We start from the raw sequence: 21,069 nt of genomic DNA on the forward strand, positions 1-21,069 counted from the left end.
TCATACCATACAACAGACGCACTCGGTGGTCTGCTGGACACATGACTAATGATATTTTCAATTCCAGTGAATATATCTACATATATTTGTTATTAATTAAAATTTTATAAATATGTAATTTGGTAATGGAAAAAAAAAATAATTATAATAATAACTTGTAAAGTAAAAATGCGAATGGTGTAATTGCAGTAATTTAAGTCAGGGAAATAAAAAATAATTTTCTCTTTGTTGTGGTAAAATATGCCCTCAAGTGTCTGGAGGCCAGTCGCTTTTAAATAATCGCGGGGAGAGCACCCACGCGTGCGCTGGCGCCGAGTGTGAATGAAAGTCATCAATGGGCCACCGGCACGCGCATAGCACACTATACTATAATATATATATAATATATATATATATATATATATATATATATATATATATATATATGTATATATATATTCTTGTTGAATTGCCCACACGAACGCCTTCATAATATTTCTATACAGGTATATAAACTATATACATAAATACTAATATGCGAAATATATATATAAATACATATGAGTAAGAGATATAACTTATACATATTATAAGTTGTATGCAACAGACCAATGACCGTTGTAAGATCATGATGCTCATGCAAATTTTCTCTGATTCACAGCCCACTAGACATTTTAATCGATTTAAACTTTTCCGTATGTCTCAATTGACATTTATTTATGATTTTATATCCTTCGACACTGAATATTAAATTTTATTTATTACATATAGATAATTAGTTCATCAACACCTCTAATAAAATAGATACGCATATTTTCCTGTCAATTAATTAACAAAAAAAATTTTGTTATATAGGGTAAGAGTAAACCAATGAAAGTACATCAAAAATATTAAGTGAAATTTTATAGGAAATTTTATTCCCTTCGAAAAAAGTCCTATGAATCAAGTCACTAAAGTCCATAGTTTCCGAGTTATAATCATTTTAATGATTTGAAAAATAAAATATCAATTATAATTTTTTTTTTTTATTATATTTTTAAAATTATTAAAATGATTATAACTCGGAAACTATGGACTTTAGCGACTTGACTCATAGAACTTTTTTCGAAGGGAATGAAATTCCCTATAAAATTTCTCTTAACATTTTTGATGTACTTTCATTGGTTTATGTTCTGCAAGCCAATAAACGTCAATTTCATAGGAAAAATTAGTTCCGCAACGGACACAAGTGAAACAGCTGGAATTACACCTAAGTAGCTATGGGCACTTTTGAAGTACACTAAATGCCCTTCAATTTGCGACCAAAACCGCCTTGATATCATGAAACGCAGCTGAGTATTAGAAAGTTAAAAAAAAAGTAATTTAATTTACGTGTATTTTAAATGGAAAATCTTTGAAATTAAATGGCAAGTACTTAGCATTGGAATTAAGAGCTCATATTTGGTGAGAATTTTTTTTTTTTCGATGTAGATTGAGATTTTGCTTGAGCACTTAAAAAAAAAAATTTCGCGGAAATGAATCACCCTAATATACATTTTGAGCCAATGTTAAAGTATATGACCGGCTGGCTACTGGTTAGGGGCTGGGTACTGGTGCTCTTACCCTATATAATAATAATAATGTGTATTTTCTCGAGCTGAGTGAGGTCGTCAAAAGAGATTTAAACAGGTCTGGCACGAGTTTAGCGTGAAAAATACCCTGTAGGCGTAACCATGACCGATGGAAAAATTTTCGGCCCTTAAAAGTAAAAAAAGTAGTGTAGCTAAAACCCTGTTCTGATACTTCCAGTTTAGCTAAAATTCTCAAAAGAAACCACACGCTGATGCTTTTATTCTCAAGTTTCAGGTTCAGCTGTGAAAATCTTTAACTCTAATACAACAAACCTTCAATAACTACCTTCTCTCTACATCTAAAACTACCTAAACTCCACTCAAAAGTATTATATATATATTTTGAACCTTCCGATTCCACTGTCCTCCATTCCTTTCACTATTTACGACCACGACTAATTCAAAGGTTGCGCTTTAACTTCCTCTCTAATAATTGTTTCAGGTCTTTTTTTTCTCTCATTTTTTTATTTTAATATAAAAAATTCTTGGAATCAACAAACAAAAAAATTCCTTACAAATAAATTTTGAAAATCATTCATTTAAATCATAGATAGTAGATAAAAAAAAATGGAATAACGAAATGCATACGCATGATTATCAACAAGTCGTCATAAGAGGGTAGTAAAATGGAGTGACAGACTACACCTTGGATAAAACCACCGATAAAATCATGCAACCATTAACTTTTTTATATTTTCCCATCAAAATTTTTGGCCGAGAAAAAATTTGAGCGTTTTTTTGGCTTGAAAAATTTCGACCCGTTATCTAACGTCTCTCTATACATTTAACCGAGCACCAAAGTGTCCATCTAACAATTACAGTTACAAGATTGCAAAATCTATGCGCGTAATTTGCTATTGCCGCAGACTACAAAGAATGTGGGAGCCAAATAAAAGTTATCCTCTCTCTACTTTGTAAGTTCTCTATACAAATCTTCCACTCAGTTGGTACAGGAAGAGCATAAAGCGTCACTATTTAAACCTCAGTCTCAATACAAGCTCAAAGTATTATATTATATTGAGTTTCCTTTACTTACGGCGCCGGTTCTACTGCCAGTAATTCACTTCTATTCCCTGTGATGTTCGCCGTGCGAATAACTGCTCGTATGTACTTGTAGTTTTTTTTTCTCAGCAGATATACCGACTAATACTTTGCTTAGAACTACAACATAACTACTATATGTGTACTTTTGAATCCCACATACTGAGAAAATTACCGGGTATGCAGGTACCATAAAAATAATTAAATGCGCGGGTAAATTTGAACAGCATTAACGTTTACGTTAACGCTTAATCTATTTAATTGCAGACGTAGTTGCACATTGAGTGCTTATGTACACTTTGGATTGCTGTCTATGTATGTATGTACAGTTAAAATTTATACATGTAAATGTATAGATGGTGTGTGGTACCGACTATTAAACGTCGTAAACTAACTCAACAATGTTACTGCTGTTTTAATGCCCATTTGAATGCTCCCTCGATTGTCCCTTAGATCTTTCTGACATATTTATATACTTTAGATTCTTATATTGGGTTTTATTTATCAGCTGTTCGATCAAATACAATAAATACTCGAAATTATTATTTTTTTTTACATTCATCCCAGCATGTCCCCATTCGATTTTCAACTGTTGTAAGTTTATTTTATTTGAACTTTTATTACTTATGTTGTGATGGTTCTGTGATATCAAATTTCAAAATATGATATTTTCAAATTTATTTAAATTTTTTTTTTTCGATAATCGAATTTGATGAACCGACAAATTCATCGATTTTTAAATGTGAAAATTTTTTCTGTGAAAATTCCTCCCGAAATTTTCGTTAAAAATAGAAACGTTTACTTTAAATTATTTCAAATTTTCAAAGCTTACAGTTTGCAAGATGACATACTTTTGAGTTTTCATTGATTTGTGTCACCGGTTAATGAAAAAAAATTCCACTATACGTAAACTTTTATTTAATACCCAGTTAACTTTATTTTTAAAAATTTAATAATGAATTCGCGGTGGAAATAAATTTTAATATAAAAATTTGAAAAATTTTTTTTGGAAAAATTGAAATTTTCGGGCTATGGAAAAGCTAATTTTATTTTTCCGTCCAATATCACAATAATTAGTCGAATATTTAACGTTTTTAGAGGTGAGAGATCGAAAAATTCTTAAGAATTCAAATTTTTTTTGTAATTTCTAGATAAATAAAATTTTTATAAATTAATAATAATAAAAATTATTATTTATTAATTAATAAAAATGATTACTAATAGCCCAGGTTGTGATTTTCTCTATACTGTAAAAGTGAAAGAAAAACGTCACGGATAATTGCATTCCTGAGATAGACCGGTGTTATATATTGTGTATATATATATACATATATATAATATATACGGTGTTAAATCTGTCTAATATATTATCGACTAAACACCATGGTGGCAACGTGTGTAATTCTCTTTATCGTGTATATATGTATGAAAAAAAAGTTATGTTCATATATCGTAGAGTATATATATAGTGCGCTTCGTTCAGGTCCACTTGTGACAAGTAGTTCTCATGCCGATAAGCAAAGCCCCAAAGTGTCGTTGGTTTTCCCGACGAGTTACGGGAAAACGATAAAGCTCTCAGATCTTTTCTCGAGCTAAATGGAACGAGCTAGTAAATTAAACATAAAGGCTACCGACAGACACCACATACACTATCATTAACACTGATTTATTAACACGACAAATATTCTTTTTTTTTCTAATTAAAATTCTTAAAAAATAATAAAAAGTGATAATACTAATTTATGTATTTTTTTTTTTTTGACTTTGACTTAAAAATTGATGATTAAAATTTTTTGTCAATTTAATGTGAAAAAAAAAAAATAAATAAAAAGTTGTTTTAAATACAAACACGTGTTTCCCGTTAACTGAATTAAAATATTAAAATCTTCCATTACTCATCTACATTTTTTTCTAATTAACGGGTTCCGAAATATTTTGCGAGTTTATGAAATAAAAATAAACAGCTTTGAAGAAGTGACCTATCAGATTCAAACAAAATAGAGAGAATTTTATAGTTAAAAAAAATAGAAAACGAAAACAAATACAGGATTGATTAACTGATAAAACGGTAGTAAGCATGACTTTTGCATCCTTTGAAACGTCAGAGATCTAGTCGTTAGAATTCTTCGCCATTACAAATAAAACCTCTTATCAACTCGTCTACTAGTCACTACCCTCAGTCACTACAGTGCAGAATGGCTTGCAAATTGACAGATTTAACTTATAAAACTCGTTCAATAGTACTCAGTTGTATTTACCACCGTTATTTCAAGTAACTTATGTATATATATGACGACAAAAAAAAAATATAAGGCCATAAATTTTAATTTTTTCGTATAACCCCGATTGTATTGATCTCTAATCGACCTCGGAAGTCAGCTTGTCGTTTTTTCCATCACTTTATTTTTTAACTGACTGAGAAAATTTATTACAGTTGAACCGCAGAATCAATCGTTTCGTAGATTATTTTTAATAGTGATTAAAAAAAAATGATAACAATTTTGGGATTTTTTAAAAAAATTTTATCTATAGTTAGAAAAAAAAACTGACCCAACATGAAAATATTTAAAACTACTAGTTCAGTGTGTGCAGTTTGGCGCATTGATAGCAGCCAAGACCAATAACCGGGCGGACGCAGGATCGAGCGCAGCGGTCGCCGCGATTATTTAATAGGGAAAAAAAAAATTAATTGTAAGGAAAAATATCCGAACACTTGAAGAAAATACACAAATAGTTCATATAAAATTTTTAAATGAATGCATTAAATTTCTACCAATAAAAAAAAACGTAATGGACGCATTGTATAAATGCCGCGAAATTCAAATTTGTCTAGAATTTTAAAGTAAAATAAATTACTCCGCAAAAAAAAATGTTATTTAATGGTTAATTTATTATTAATTATTAACAAGAAATTTTTTATCAATTAATTTTTCGAATGATCGATACGGATAAAAAAACAAATTAACAGACGAGCTAATTATAGCAGATAAAAATTAATAACATCAATTACTGTCTTATTAAATATTTAAAAATGAATGAACAGCAATTAAAATAAAAATGAGAGACTATTTATTAAATTGAGTAAAAAGAAGATGAAAATATTCGAGATATGTGTTAAATCGATGAATCGTGAGTCGATCTTTCTTTTCATATAATACATTATATCTTAAACTTTTTATTTCTTGCATAAATGCTGGACCATAATTATCGTCGGGCAGTTCGATTACAGACTCGACTTGGCCAAGACGGTATGAAACCTTCCGCGAACATCAACGAATGACGCGTTCGCGGTTCTTATTTTCAAATTTATTTTTAAAAAATACTCTATCAGATTATTGTTTAAATATGATGTACAAATAATTCAGGCAGATAAAAATAAAAATAAAAATACTTAAGTATTAAATATGTAGTGTTTTGTAAATTAAAATGGGGAGATGTAGCGAGACATGGACGAAAACGAGGTACGATAAAAAAAATGGTCCGAGGTATGTAAAAAAAAAAAAGTAAAAAGTGTACGAGGCGTCGAAGCGAAAGAAGATCGACTGATCGATTCAGTATAAAATTAATCCGAGGCGCTAAATGACCAAGTTGCGGACGAGAGGTGCCGGGAGATCGTTATCCAGAAGCCTGTGTGTTAAAACCTTCTTATTTTTTTATCTTTCATCGATCGTGAGATGCTCGGAATATAGATTGCGATTATATTATGTGATATCCTTTAAATACATACATATATAAATTAATGCTAAAACTATTTTAATTCTAAAATCGAGATTTAGAAGATAAATCTTACACTTGTAAAATTAATATTTATCTTATGATTTATTTATCATATTTATTTATTACCTCAAATTTCAAATTTAATTTACAATTTTTTAGTATCGATAATTATGCGTGGAAAAAAAAATGATAGTTTGAATGACGTATGAACAGTATGTATAGTACTCATAAATTGCATAAATGTGCATAAATATCGCAGTACTATTTCCCTAATTACCTTGTAAGAGATATAATTATAATGAAATCGTGAGTCGTGAGCTTTCTCATGAAAAATAAGCATAATCAGACGGTAATAAAAGAATAATGATTGTACATTAATCGTTTATTGCGCATGTTATGCTTCTTAACGTGGTATATAATATATGAGAACTTTAAGTTAACTACATATCAGCCGTAGAAATTCTACAACCGGTCACTAGGTTAGTCATGTGACAAATAAAAAAATTATTTCTGTATTCAAATTTTTCTATTACGGTTTGAAAGATACTTATAGTTTTTTTTAAACTTCCCGCGCTGAAATTTAAAAAATTCAGTTCTTTCAAGACTTGCCTGAGACCCCCAAGGTCTTCAAGCATTTGACGGATGCCTTAATTTTTATCAGATCGCCGTCTAAGAAACTCTGAAAAATTCGATAGAAAATCTGGACTCAGCTCCCTGAGTTCGAAAATAGCGGGAAGTTTTTGGGTTTTCCCGCAGGGTCAACCGTTTTTAAGATTTTTTATAGTGAAATAATTTGATACAAAGAATTTCCATGTATTTAAAGTAATTGAGACACTTAATTTCAAAAAATTAATTATAGTTTGGTGAGAATTTTTGAAAGATGAGTTTATTTCCGAGTAAATTTTAGTCCGAAAGTAAAAATGCCGGAAAAAAAATTTGTAAAAGTAAATGCCGGGTAGGGTTACAGTACCAATTATTGACCGACCTTAAATTGAAGACTGGGTATTTTACAACCCTTAAAAATTTTACAATTGTCTACCCGAGTCGAAATATTAGACGTAAGTTGAACGTTCTTAACATTTTAAACGTAAAGTGAACGTTTTTAACGTTTTGAAAGTAAATTGAACGATTGTCTTGTATTTTAGTTCATAAAAAATTTGTAATTTCATGAGTTATGATTTTAGTTTAATGATAACATTAATTAATTTATTTCAATATTTGTAATTACAATTCTCATAACCTTGATATCATAATATATGAACAGGTATAAATATATAGTGTTAAATATAGAAGTATGAAACTGAAAAAAATTTTTTTTCAAAATACGAATTTTTTATTTAAGAGCCAGAGAGGTGGACGACAAAATTTTACGGAATTCATGTGATTATGATCCAGGAGTACAAAATCGATAAAAAAATTTTTGAAGGCTGTCAAATTGAGTTTTTAATGTCCAAAACGTTCAATTTACGTTCAAAACGTTCAATTTACGTCTAATATTCCGACTCGGGATAATTTAATTTATTAAAAATATCCAGTTATAAATTTATCGTGAAATCCTTTCATCAAGAGGAATATTTACTATAGAGTTATCTGCATATATAAAATTATAAATTTAAAAATTCTTGATAACATTTAGTTGAAAAAAAAAAAAAAAAAACATGAATTGCATACATGTAACTTTTATATAAATAAATATATGAAAGGCATTTATGAATAATGTGAATGTATATTGATAAAGATTCATTGAACTTGGTTCGATATCTTTCTATGAACGTATTTCCGATGCATTAATTAAAACTGCACGTCTCATGTGTGTTATGTTGATGCATCCGAGAATAATGCAATCGTGCAGTGCGCATATAACGCGGAAATCAGAGATGAAGAGCGTGTGAGAAAGAATGAGAAACGTCAGAAAGAAAGTAAAGAGGGGTCATGATGGTTTGACGTCTCAATTCCCGACGAAAGAGTGTGCGGTAGATGAGAGTTGGGTGGAGAGAAGCTTATTATATTCGACTGCCGGAAGTCGAAGGTTACCATATATAAAAAAATAAATAATAATAATAATGATAATGATAATAATGAAAAAAATTTGAAAAGAAAAAAATAAATAAAAAGAAACGCGTCTATTAAATGGGACGTAGGACGTGCGTATAAATAATGGCGCGAGCCAACGCGACAGGAAATACGGCAGATGGAGCATTAACGATCTCGCGCGATCGCTATTGTCCTCTGGACCGCCTTGACATGAAAAAAATTTATTTATAGAAATTTTATCCTTTCATAACTCAAAATTAATATCAGGACATTAAACAAAAATATTTTTCTGTCATCAAATATTTTCTGATTGAGATTTATTTTTTTTTGTTTGGTATCTTTGAAATATTGGATATTAATAATTAATAATAATTAAGTTCTACAGATAATTGAATAATTAATTACATTAATGAAATCTTATCACTACACATGTTTTCTTATTCTTATATTTTATTTTTTTAATCGATGTGATTTATAATTACAATCACTTTCAATTAATTAAAAATACAAATAGATAAAAAAATTGATTATTTGACCCTAAGTATATAAACTCTTTACTTTACAGTCGTATTCTAAAAATATGAGAAATTTTGAATAAAGAAAAAATTATTTATGTTCATTTCAGGCAAAATGTCATTTGCAATAAAATTTTCAAATAAAGGCGCAAAATTTTTTTTTAATACCAAACTAAAAAATGTCCCATTTTCCCTCTTTTCTCTATATATTTTTTTATCAATGAAAATTAATTTATTGTAATTGAAAAAAATCTTAAATAGTAACCAGTAATTTTTAATTTATAATCTGTGACTAAAAAAAAATTTTGAAAAACCACAAAAAAAAGAATAATAACCATAAGTTAAACCAGATAAATGTTTAATGGGATTTTATTTGGTGAGAATGATATACCAAAGAGAAACTCGTTGAGAGATGATGATTGCAAGTAGAGTCGATCATTAGAACTCGATATCTCGAGTTAATTGCAGAGCATTCTCTCGCCACGCCTCGGTGGCACTTATCAAAGTTTTGCAGGCGCCATTGACTTCCGGCTTGCTTGTAATTTTTTACTGCACTATTTTTAATTATACACAGACTCAATACTTGAATATAATTTTTTTTTTTTTTGGTATAATATGAACAGTCTATGATATAAGAATTTATAATATTCAATATCAATTATGAGTAGCACATTCTATCGCGTTGCAATGAAATGTAGAGTACAAGGGTGCTTATTATCAGCCAGAAAGTCACGAGTATGGCTCTTCGACTCGTTAAACACACAAGAAGTGGTAGCAATAACCACTTGTTGTGAGTAACGGAATGTAAGAAGATGATAGGTGTTTCACAGTGAGAATTGCACCGAGCAAATAAATGAGGACAGATATATCATATATATATATATAGGTACTTAAATGCTACTCGTGAAGAATGCATTGTAATAACAACACTACATATGATATAAATAAATAAACAAACAAACAAATACAATAAAAAATTTATTGTTACTTCTGTTACATAAAGGGAATGACTTCAAGTAAACCGTGTCCATTGCCAATAAATGTATTTATCCGAGACTAAGTCACGTTTGAATACGTGACAGTGCTTCCAATAAATTCACAAACGTTTTCTATAAATATTGTATGGAAATATATTTTTTGTGATGATTTTTAAGAAAAATCTGGAAAACAGTTGACCTTACCCATACGAAAAAAATATACATCCGGGCAAATCTGGAATATGTCGCATATATGCAAAATATATATAAATATATGCCTCATATATGCAGATTTGCCCGGATATATATTTTTTTCGTATGGATAAGGGGCAGACCCAAAACCTCCCGCTGTTTTTGAGCTCGAAAAGCCCACGTACGTACATACACTTGGACATGGTCTCGAAATTAATCAGGATAACTTCTTAAGACCTTAAAACTTCGAGATCTGTTCAAAACTCGGTTTTCAAAAATCGGACCGAAACCAATAATTTTCGTTTTTTTTTAAATTTCCAATTTTCTGAGCGGGAAGTTTAACATACTTTGAAATTTATCATAAGAAATAACTTTTCTAATAATATATGAAAAAAAATTATTTTGAATATATCAAAGCCATAGAGATTTTTAATATAGATATTGATTGTTAAAAAAAAATTTTTTTAAATTTGTTGTATTTAGGATAAAATCGGTATTTTACATAAATGGAAAAAAAGATAAATATATAAGAGTTTTTTGATGAGCGATAAAATAATGGCATTTATTTAGCCTGTTGTGTGAATTTGGCGTCAAAATATAACAGAGGATATTATTTTTATGGAGAAGCCTGGGGTGAAACACGGGCCACATCGCCAAGGAAGACGAGTAAGAGAGAAATTTAACCATGATTTTAAAACCCTAAGGCAATGTTGCTTTATTGCCGCTTTATTATCTCCAGACTCGAATACAATAAAAAATAAAGTTACTTGAGTTAAAAATGAAATAAAAAATTAAAAAGAGAGAGTGAAAGAAAAAGCAAAAAGACTCGATCTGTCTCTCATTTTTTGCTAGGACGCGCTTGTAAGCTTAAGACGAAAAAGTGCAAGCTGTCAGTCAAGATGAAATTACGCGTGCCATCGAACGATTAAAAATCTTTATTACGCTCTCGTACACAGTAATTATAATTACAAAGGTAAATTATTGGATAAAAAATTTTTTTTAATTAAAAAAAAAATTTCACGGCTTAAAAGTTTGAGAGATAAAATTTATTCAAATAAAAAATTAAATTTGGTAATTAATTATCTATCAAAAGGTTTTAATGTTAAGTTTAGACATCAATGTTCACACGTTTATTTGAAAAGACCGAGATGAGGGTCAAGATGAATAGTCTTTCAGTCTTAAAATTTTTTTTTATTTATTTTTAAATCCAGGCGCCACTAAAAAGAATTTTGTATTCACAAATTTATGCTGAATTTACGGTACGAAGAATTAACAATAAATGCATTTTAGTTCCAAATAATTTAATGTAAAAAATTTTATTTTGAAAATGTTGTTATTATTTTTAAAAATTAAACAGACTCAATTTCATTGATTGTTAATTTATTTTAAAAATTTATTATATTTTTAATGGTTAAAAAAAATATAAAAATAATATATTGTACTTGAAGGTTATTATTACGAGGGCGTTTTCAAGGAGATCAATTGTGGTCATGGTTAAATTCTGCATCATTTTATTTCTATAGAGAAATGGGAGCTCGTTTTTCTTTTGAGCATATGTATTATATATTTATGTTTATATGTATATGTATATGGATGAATATACATATATGTAAGTTGTTAAGTTGGATTTAGTCGGATGAGTATCCCACTACCTATGGGACCCTTTATAAATTTGTACTCCGGGCACGTACTTGGCCCCCTCGCGATCTGTTTCAGTTCTTAGCTCTTTGCATGCGCCGCGACAGCGGCATTTAAATAACACCAAAATGATAGAGTGCGAAACAAGAACTAAATTGTTTCAAGTCCTGATCTTATTTGATAACTGCCAAAAATTATTATCCTCTAATTATTAATAGTAATAAAATTATTTAAATATTTTCAAATGCTCCAAGTCAATCTGTAAAATTCTTTATATGACTTTAGAGGTTTTGAAATTCAAAAACGTCACTAGGATTTCAAAAATTGACGCTGTGATTTTTTAAAAAAATTTCTGCTTTGAAACTCTTGTAATAAAAACTCAAAAATTCAAATTTTGCCGCGTAATATTTTTTCTTTTGTCAGATTGAATTAAATAATTAAAAAAAAAACCACAAATTGTTTTTATAAACTCTAGTTTTACTTATTTATATTTACTAAAATTAGTCACCGAAAAGAAAATGATTTTTGTAAAAACGACATTTTTTTCAGTAGTCAATGATTAAAAATTATTACATTATAGATTTAATTTCTAAGCTGAAGAATAATTTATTGACAGAAAAAAAATCGAATTTTATCTGCACTCTTTCAAATAAAACTAAAATCATTAGATCTCCAGCCAAATTCAGATTTCTTCGATCAAAAAATGACTTTGAATGAAATCTTTGAATTCAAAGTTTCACGGTGTATTAAATATCTATAGATTGCTTATGGCGTTTCAATGTTACTTTGCAAGTGTGTTAATTTTGACTACACACTTGGTTTTAGAGTGCGAAAAAAAAAAAAATAAGAACTTACATTATTTCTAATTACGCACACTGAGAGAACAATTTATTTGAGCCAAATAAATAGATTTATTTGACTGAACAAAATCATTTCTCCATTCAAATATATATTTGTTTGTAGCTAACAAATGGCGCTACAGTGCCACCATTCAAATACATGTACCGGAAGATCGGAACATTTTCCGTGGAACGAAAATGAAAAAAAATTGATGTAATTCAACTGCTTAAGGCGTAATTCCGTTTGAGGGCGGCCTAAGATTTTCGGCTATGTCAGCATCTATATGCGAAATATTTCGGAAATTTAGTCACCTAGTAGATTTATTACTGTGCATTTTGTTTTTTTTTTTCATTGCGCAAAAAACGTTCCAAACTTCAGGTACATTCAATTACAGATTTGTTAACTATAAACAAATCATTATTTTATTCAAATGCACCATATCTTTGTCTCAAATAAGTATTGATTGGGTCCATTCAAATATGGGATTTATTTGCCTGAAAAAAATTTTATTTGGCTCAAACAAATTGTTCTCTCAGTGCATACATAAAATACCTGAAAAGAGGGACCATTACGATTCTAATATTAACGGTAAATATTTATACGATTAATGACTTATTTGTCATATTTTTGCCGTTGATATTTAGTCATGTAACCCTTCAAATTTTTTCACTCACAATATATGAGATAATTTGATAATTTCTTGTACAATATTTCTAATAGTTATTTTTTATCCCAATGTAGTTATTTATTTTGTAAAATTATCACTTTTGGATGACGTAAAAATAAAACAATATTTAGTTTTTAAAAAGTTGAATTTTTAATTTTATTAGTTTTTACTAAGTGTATATTTTAAGAAACACTTAATGGAAATATATATATATACACATATGTGAATACGAATTTTAACGACTGTCAGGAAATTTAGAAACTATTTTGATGATGATGAGAAAAATAAATATTTATTAATAAAACATAATATATATAATAATTATATATTTATTGTTAACGTAAAAAATAGTTGAATAGTTGAAAATAAATAACACGACTCGCCTTAGACACACTTCCATCCGCAGCTAAATATAAATTTACAAAAAGCCGGGTGGCATTTACGAAAACGAAACATCTGAGACAAGAGTACGGTATATATCCACAGTGTCACGATCCTCGACTAAAACTTCAATACATTTAACGCCGTTTCATATTAATGTTTATTTAAATTTTATATTATACCAAATGTATATCTTCGAGCTCGTTAAAATTTAACTCCATACAGATACGATTCAAAATCTCAAATCTACTCTGCTCCGATCTTACAAACTTTTAAATTCATACATTAATTTATATACCCCTAAATAAATAAGTGAATACGTAAATATAAGTACATATGTAAGTAAATAAAAAAAAAACTAGACATACCATTTCTAAAATTACGTTTATATCCTCGTGCGGCGTCACTTAAATTCCAGAGCGGGAAAAAAAAAATTGTTAAAAAAATACTGAGCTTGATAGCTCGTCGTAAGTTTCTTAACACCATCTTAAAACTTATTATTATTAAGATAATTTATATTTAAACCCGCAGTTAATTAAAAAAAATTTTTTTTTTTTTTTGCGACACTTTATCAAATTATCTCACCGCCAAACATCGAAGGTAATGACAATAATAAATAACAATAAAAAACAACACAACACTAAAATTCGTATTTATTTCTGGAGCAGTAATCCGAGATGATGGAACAAGTCGAGAGTTACTCTACTTCTCGATCGCCCGGGGGATTCAATTTGTCAGTGTCCTGAATTTTTTAAGTTAAAAATACACAAGCGTAAGAAAAAAACCAAAAAAAAAATATAAAATAACATTCATTTATATACATATTAATAAAATACCAAAGTCATCATGAGAACACGACACATCACTTAAATTAAAAAAAAAAAAACAGAGTATGTATAAATTAATCACTCATGTAAATGTGTACTCATATTATTTACAATAAATAAATAAAAAAATTAAATAAAGAAAATTTATAAATTTTTTTTCTTTGAAACTCCTTAGTCTCATTCTTGAAAATATTTTTCCGCGTAATTTCATCATCGGTTAATATTTATTTCGTTTATTAATAAACAGTCGTTTCGTTTCGTTCGTTCGTTACATTTTTATATTAAGTATTAATTGTTGTTACATATATATGTATAACTATAAATTGATACGCGTAATATATTTATAAAAAATAAATAAAGATGTAAGTGTATTGTAAGAGAGCGGCCGCGCGTGGTAAACGCCGCAAGCAAACTAAGATCGTGGTCCCTGAACCAGACTGCCGCTGCCTCTCAGTACAGACTACACGAGACGTACACGAGTAGTATAGAGAAGTAGAGGATGGACGGAGTAGTTTCTTTTACATACAGCTCAAGAGTTGAGTAGACTCTACTGTACAGCATCCAGAGAATATGGAGAAACGGATGAGATAAAACGAGATGAGATGAGATGAGAAGAGAAGAAGATGACCAAAAAAAGTTTAAGATCTACTCTATCCACCCCCACTAATTCACCTTTTGCTGTCCACTACCTCTCGATTCAGGTATAAGCTATGGTAAAAGATATAGACTCACCAACACAACAAACGAGTGACTGATTGTGAGCGAGGCTGGACTCTGGAGGCTGTAGTACACCCGGTAGAGACTAAACATAACATTGCATTAGTGAACCTCGTACTCGCGAAGTTTGAGAATGAAAGTAAACTTACTTACCTTAAACTTTAAGTAAAAGATGCCCTCGAGGACTTTATTACCTCCTGCGTAGCTCCCACCTGCATTGTACTTGAAACCTTTAAATTTTTAACTTGGGGACAAAAGGCCACAGGTGACAGACTACCTGTCATGTTTTAAGTTTTACTGTTTATTTTTTCGTGATTTATTTACTCCATCAAATTTTTTAGGTACAGAATTTATACAAATATTTATTTATATATATATATATGTATGTATATTTATTCTATAAATAATTGATGCATGTAATTAATATTTTAATTGATAATAATAATTATGAATGGTGCGGAGTCTAAAAATTCAATAATGTAGGTGCGAAAAATGTGGATGGTAGACGTATAAATTAATAAAATGATTTTTTGGTGCAGTGTTTATTTATTGATTAAGTTTTTTTTTTTTTTTAATTTAAAGAAAAGTCTTTTAATTATTATTAGATGCGTTCTTCATGAAATATGTCAGCATGTCGATGGGAAGTGGAAAGACGATGGTGGAGTTTTTCTCTGCTGATATTGTGTTCAATGTCTGCAATAATCATTTTTTATTAATATTTTTTTTCTAAATTTAAGTTACGTATAAGTATAATCAGTCTGAGTAATTTTGGCATGTCAGGGTAATTTGGACCTCCTAGAAATTATTGTTCAAATTAATTCAAAGTTAATTACACGTACGCTGTAAAAAATCGGGAGTGAATTCGGATTTTATTTCAATGCGGGTTTAGTCCGGAGTTAAAAAAAAATTACTCCGAATTTCGGGAGTAAATATGGAGTGATGGGGATTTTATTTGAATCCGCATCCACTTTATCCGCAATTAAAATGTGAAAATAAATTCCTCCAGACTGACTATGATATTTAATTTAAAAAATAATTTACCTGAAGGTAACGAAGTTGTAATGCTGCGGGAGAGTCACCGATAACTTCAGATGCTTCTCTCAATGCTCTGCTCGCCTTCTGTTCACCCTCTGCAGCGATAACCTGTTTGGAAAATAAAAATATTCATTTTTTTTCCAACCGACCGACCAATTAAGTGAAGTTGAAAAAAAAATAATTGACTAATTTTATTTAAATTAAAATCAAATCTTTTTTGTCAAACTCTAGTCCAGAGTCATCTTGTGTCCGTCTGTGAAATTATTTTATCCAAGAGCACAAATATATCTACTACTGGTATTCATTTACTGATGAGATAACGAAAGGTAATGTCCGTTACTTCTTTAACGACATTAAAATTTTAAATTAAATATGATAAGTAAAAAATACCTTTGCACGTGCTTCACGTGCGGCTTCGGCTTCTGCAGCCATCGCACGTTGCAATTGAACTGGCAGACGGACGTCTTTGCTGTAATTAAATCAAGGAATGAATTATTTAATTAATTGGTCCATTAAAAAAAGTTGAGTACTACACTGAAAAAAAGGATTTCGTGACGCGAAAAATTTTTACTTCCCCCAAGAAATTTTTCGCATTATGAATTGAAAAAAAAAATTTTCTTGAGTCTAGAAATTTTTTGTTTTCATTTCATAATACAGAAAAATATATCACGTTACTAATTCCAAAAAGACATATATTCGTTATACACAGAAAAAACAGATATCTTGAGTCAAGAAAATATTTTTGAAGACAAACGTTTTCGGGAACCAAATCAAGATTTTCTTGAGCCAAGAGAATTCGTCTTGATTGGAGAAGATTTCTACTTTATCTGAGAAAATTTAGGTCTCCAAAAAAATTTTCTTGAATCAACAATATTTACCTTCAGTCGAGAATTTTTTTTTGTGTGTACGCCCTTTTAGCTTCAGGAACCTCTCTAAAGCCAAATGGGCATACAAATTTTATTTTCACGGCCAATCATTTTGTAGACTTATTTTATAGCTAAAAATTTTTTACCAGGGGTTATCAAATAATTTTGGCTGAGTTTTTTTCGCAAACAAAATCTCTAAATACAAAATACAGACCTTACATTGACGCACTACTGTCTAATCTAGCGAAGTGCGCTCCAATTATTTGATAATATTAGTTTGTTTAAGAGAAAAACTCGGCCAGAGTTTCCATTTACTGCACAAGTGCAATAAAGATACTACCGTTCGTGGACTTGAGTGTGACAGAGAGATAAGTGCGAACCCCTGTTAAGCCGAAATTACGCGTTCTTTTGGCTTTCAAATTTTTTTTCCAATTTTCAGCTTTAGATCAAGTCTAAAAGTTCGAACTTAGTGACTAAAACCAAAAGGGCGAATAAATATATGTCCTTTTGAAATTACTGCCACGATATCCTGCGCCAAGAAATCCTTTTTTTCTAAATAAACGAGGAAATTAAAAAAATAAATATCGATTTTACATTTCAACCCGTTCGACTTTGATTCCCCAGGTGTCTGTCGCTTCATCCAGCGAAGCCTTAAAAAATAAAATATTTATATCTAAATATCGATCAGATAATTAACTTTGACATATATAAGTATTTAATAAACTAACTACTAGTTTTTGTAATTTTTTTTTTCTACACTGAGAATTATAATTTTTGACATTACCTGCATGTTTGTGGAAATTGTTTCGCGTTCACTCAATATTTCGTGCAGCGGCCTCGTGCCCATAGTATTACGCAATGTTGTTTGTGCAAGTAAACGTGTACTGTGATGGGCATTTTCAACATTTGCAATCGATATTGTTGCATTATTAACTCGGTAGTAAACTACTGCATCAACTGACACTGTCACGCTGTCTTTTGTTAGCACCTATTATTTTATTTATTAATTAATATTAATATTTAATCGTTTATATTTTATATTAGTGCTAAATAAATAAATGATTACTTCTTGTGGCGGGATGTCATATGTACGAGTACGCAAATCAACTCGTGCATAACAATCGATACAGGGAAGTATAAAAAAAATACCTGAGGAAAAATATATATTTTTATTTATTAATTTATTTTTTTTCTTCATTAATTTTTTCATATTTATTATCTGCGTTTATTTATTTACCAGGGCCTTTAGCGCCACCAGATAATAATCTTCCTAGTCTAAATATAACCGCTCGTTCATATTCTTGTACGACCTATAAATAAATATAATATATAATGAAGACTTTTTTTTTTTATTTGTAATTGAAAATTTTTATATTGTAGGAAATGCGACTTTTGTTGGACGATTGGAACAGTTCATTATATTGCGCCATATTTCGCAATAAAAATACTTGATTTTGACTTTCCAAATTTATTTTAAAAAATTATTTTTGAGGTCATAGAGCAGTAAATTAATTTTGTTAATTTTTCAGGACAAAAAAAAATTAGGGCGCGGGAAAAAAATGAGCCACTGAGAAAAATTCAATTTTTTTATTCCAATGTACGCGAAATTTGTTACTTTTTACTTGAATATATAATTGACAAAATTGGGATTAATTTTAAATTACCATTAGGAAATTTTTTTTTTTATTTTTGAATAAAAATGGCGTAGCTCGAAGTAGTGAAAAAAAATATTTTTGACAAAAAATTAGTAAGGACGGAAATGTACATGTGAATTTTAGTAAAAAATGTGATTTGGAATATATTTTCAGAGTATAAAAGACTCAAATATAATTCCCAGGCACGTTTTGAAAGAATTTTGAAAAAAAAAATTTTGCCAAAATTTTGAGGCTTTACTTTGCGGATTTTTTCGTATATGACTGAAAGTAAAAAAACATAAGTGCGAATTTTTTTACCCTTATTTTTATTTCGAATAAATTTTATTAATAATCAACTAATAAATAATAAATATCATTGTAATTATTATCAATAAATTTATATATTTTACCTTGAAACAAATAAAAAGTGAAAATGGCATCGTAAGAATAACGAGGGCCCACGATAGTCCAATTAAAACACTTCCACATCTTGAAAAATCCGCTGGTGTCTGAGTGTCAGCTACACGAAAAAAAAATGAAAAAATTGAATAAAAAAAAAAAAAAAAATTAATCAATACACCGCTTTAGGCAAATAATTGAATCGATAACCACAGAATCAAATAAACTCACCTCCAATAATACGCTTCCGTATGTCATCAGGACGTGAATTAACCAAAACAGGTGTCATGTTACCATTTCCTACAGTCGTCATTGGAATTGACATGCCAGGACTAATTCGAGATTCAAAACGCGCCACCTTAAAAATTTCACTTGCACATTAATTTCTCCCGATTAAATAAAATTGAAACAAAAAAAAAAATAATTAAAAATTGAGTAACAAAAATTACTTAGCGCAAAAAATCTCCGAGCAATTAAAAGTTTTTTAATACTTGTCAGTGATACACAGTAAAGTCAAATAAACTAGCTAATTAAAATATGTACATAAGTAACAACAAGTTAAATTAAAAAAACTTTGCTAATTAAAACAATGTTTCAAAAATTCACCATCGGCCCTTGCGTATATTCAAATTCAAAAATTTTTTTAACTTCACCAGTCGATTATTTAAAATTACGCACTAAATTATTAAAAAAAAAAAAAAAAACTATACATATATATCTATATGTATAAAAATAATATATACTTTCAATTATTTAAAAATATATATTTTGAAAAAAATGATAAATTTGAACAGTAAAATTTGAACGGTAAAAAAATGAGTAGCAAATAAATTTAAATTGCGAATGCGTCCGCATGTAGAGCTCGGAAAAAACAGCAGGGGTATGTCCTTACATACCTTGACGTTACAAACTGGACAGTGGTATATAAAAGGTTGCCACGACAACAGGTAGTGGAAGTCTGGGGTAAAATTGTCGCCGCCGCTGTCTATCGCCCAATGATAAGCTTCCGTTGGACATCGACGGCGAGTAATAACTTGTTAAATATGTATGTTATTAACATTCATAAATAATATATAAGTATGCGTGGAAACACTTCCATCAGTTGTCTGTTATTTTATGTCACAATTTATTACTATAAATAGTATCTGAATGTACGCGGATTGGATCAAATTTTAATCGAGCACAAGGATGATTATTTAAATGCTGACTGCTCAATTAAGGGTCGGACATTTAGTATAAATTTGTCGTAGTATTTTATGGTATTATATTATTTTTGTAGTATTTCCATGACGTGATAATGTTGTACAGTTTAACCGAACCCTCTATAGGTACTAATGTGATAGGAAATTTATAAATATAATATATAGCTGTAATGACTTTGTATTGGCCAAGGTCTCCTCTAGTTCACGATCATCGATTTACAACAGCTTTAGAGTTATTTTAATATCAAATTATATTCAATGAAATAGAGGCAATAATATGTCTGAGGAATTCCTTTTTATTGATTATTAATAAGTGAGTTGTTAATAATTTAATGACAAGACAAATAAATTATTTTATTGTCATTACAGATCGAAAAGGGTCAAAATAGGTCAATTAGAAAAATTATTAATGAGTAGGGTGAATTTTTATTAATAGAAAAAATTTAATTTTTATTTTACACGGAAAAATGGACGAATTTTGATTATGCTGTTGACTGAACTTGAAACAGGAAGTTAAGTCACCGAAAAATTGTTGTACTGTAATTATTATTGTAAACCTCTAAAATTTTTTATGCTCTTCTATAATTCCGAATTTAGACAAATAATTTTTCGTACAGTTTATCGATAAGTTTCCCAAAGAGGAAAGTAAGACAGGGCCAGGCTTGGCCCAAGTATGTAGAACCTTGGGCCAAGCTTGTAAGTCAGCCTTGGTAGAAGTCTGGAATGATAACACGGGGCCAGTCCTGGTTGCCAGGCTTGACCCAGGCTTCCTTGCCAGACCTGGTCCATACATCGAAG

At 29.5% G+C, this 21,069-nt stretch overlaps 2 protein-coding genes across 3 annotated transcripts in view; both read right to left on the reverse strand.

Moving 5' to 3' along the window:
• LOC130667411 (laminin subunit alpha-1) overlaps positions 1-14,878 on the reverse strand; it is a 113,196-nt gene extending 98,318 nt beyond the window's left edge. The window contains exon 1 of the mRNA XM_057468960.1: positions 13,960-14,878. Within this exon, the coding sequence (XP_057324943.1) occupies positions 13,960-14,077 (118 nt within the window). The 5' untranslated portion in view covers positions 14,078-14,878. The remainder of the gene's footprint in view (positions 1-13,959) is intronic.
• Positions 14,879-15,502: 624 nt separating this feature from the next.
• LOC130668429 (band 7 protein AGAP004871) lies at positions 15,503-20,090 on the reverse strand. Of its 2 annotated transcripts, none has more exons than XM_057470719.1 (10): positions 19,966-20,090; positions 19,301-19,427; positions 19,081-19,190; positions 18,274-18,346; positions 18,103-18,185; positions 17,821-18,024; positions 17,631-17,686; positions 16,561-16,639; positions 16,177-16,278; positions 15,503-15,828 (listed from the first exon to the last, which is right to left on the reverse strand). In XM_057470719.1, exons 2-10 carry the CDS (start codon positions 19,392-19,394, stop codon positions 15,727-15,729), a joined length of 903 nt encoding a protein of 300 aa, XP_057326702.1. In that variant the 5' UTR covers positions 19,395-19,427; positions 19,966-20,090; the 3' UTR covers positions 15,503-15,726. The 2 variants fall into 2 exon arrangements, with proteins under 2 accessions (XP_057326702.1, XP_057326701.1); XM_057470718.1 differs by lacking the exon at positions 19,966-20,090 and adding an exon at positions 19,519-19,922 and having other exon boundaries at positions 15,506-15,828.
• Positions 20,091-21,069: the final 979 nt, after the last annotated feature.

The sequence above is a fragment of the Microplitis mediator genome, chromosome 5 (genome assembly GCF_029852145.1).
Source record: "Microplitis mediator isolate UGA2020A chromosome 5, iyMicMedi2.1, whole genome shotgun sequence".
In the NCBI taxonomy this organism is placed as follows: Eukaryota; Metazoa; Arthropoda; class Insecta; order Hymenoptera; family Braconidae; genus Microplitis; species Microplitis mediator.

Bases quoted from the DNA above. Each gene is read 5' to 3' on its own strand.
- LOC130668429 (XM_057470719.1), bottom strand. From the start codon at position 19,394: ATGTCAATTCCAATGACGACTGTAGGAAATGGTAACATGACACCTGTT. The intron at 18,347-19,080 runs GTAAAATATATA...ATTTATTTATAG, and splicing joins CACTTTTTATTTGTTTCAAG to GTCGTACAAGAATATGAACG. The intron at 17,687-17,820 runs GTAATGTCAAAA...TTATTTTTTAAG, and splicing joins CAATTTCCACAAACATGCAG to GCTTCGCTGGATGAAGCGAC.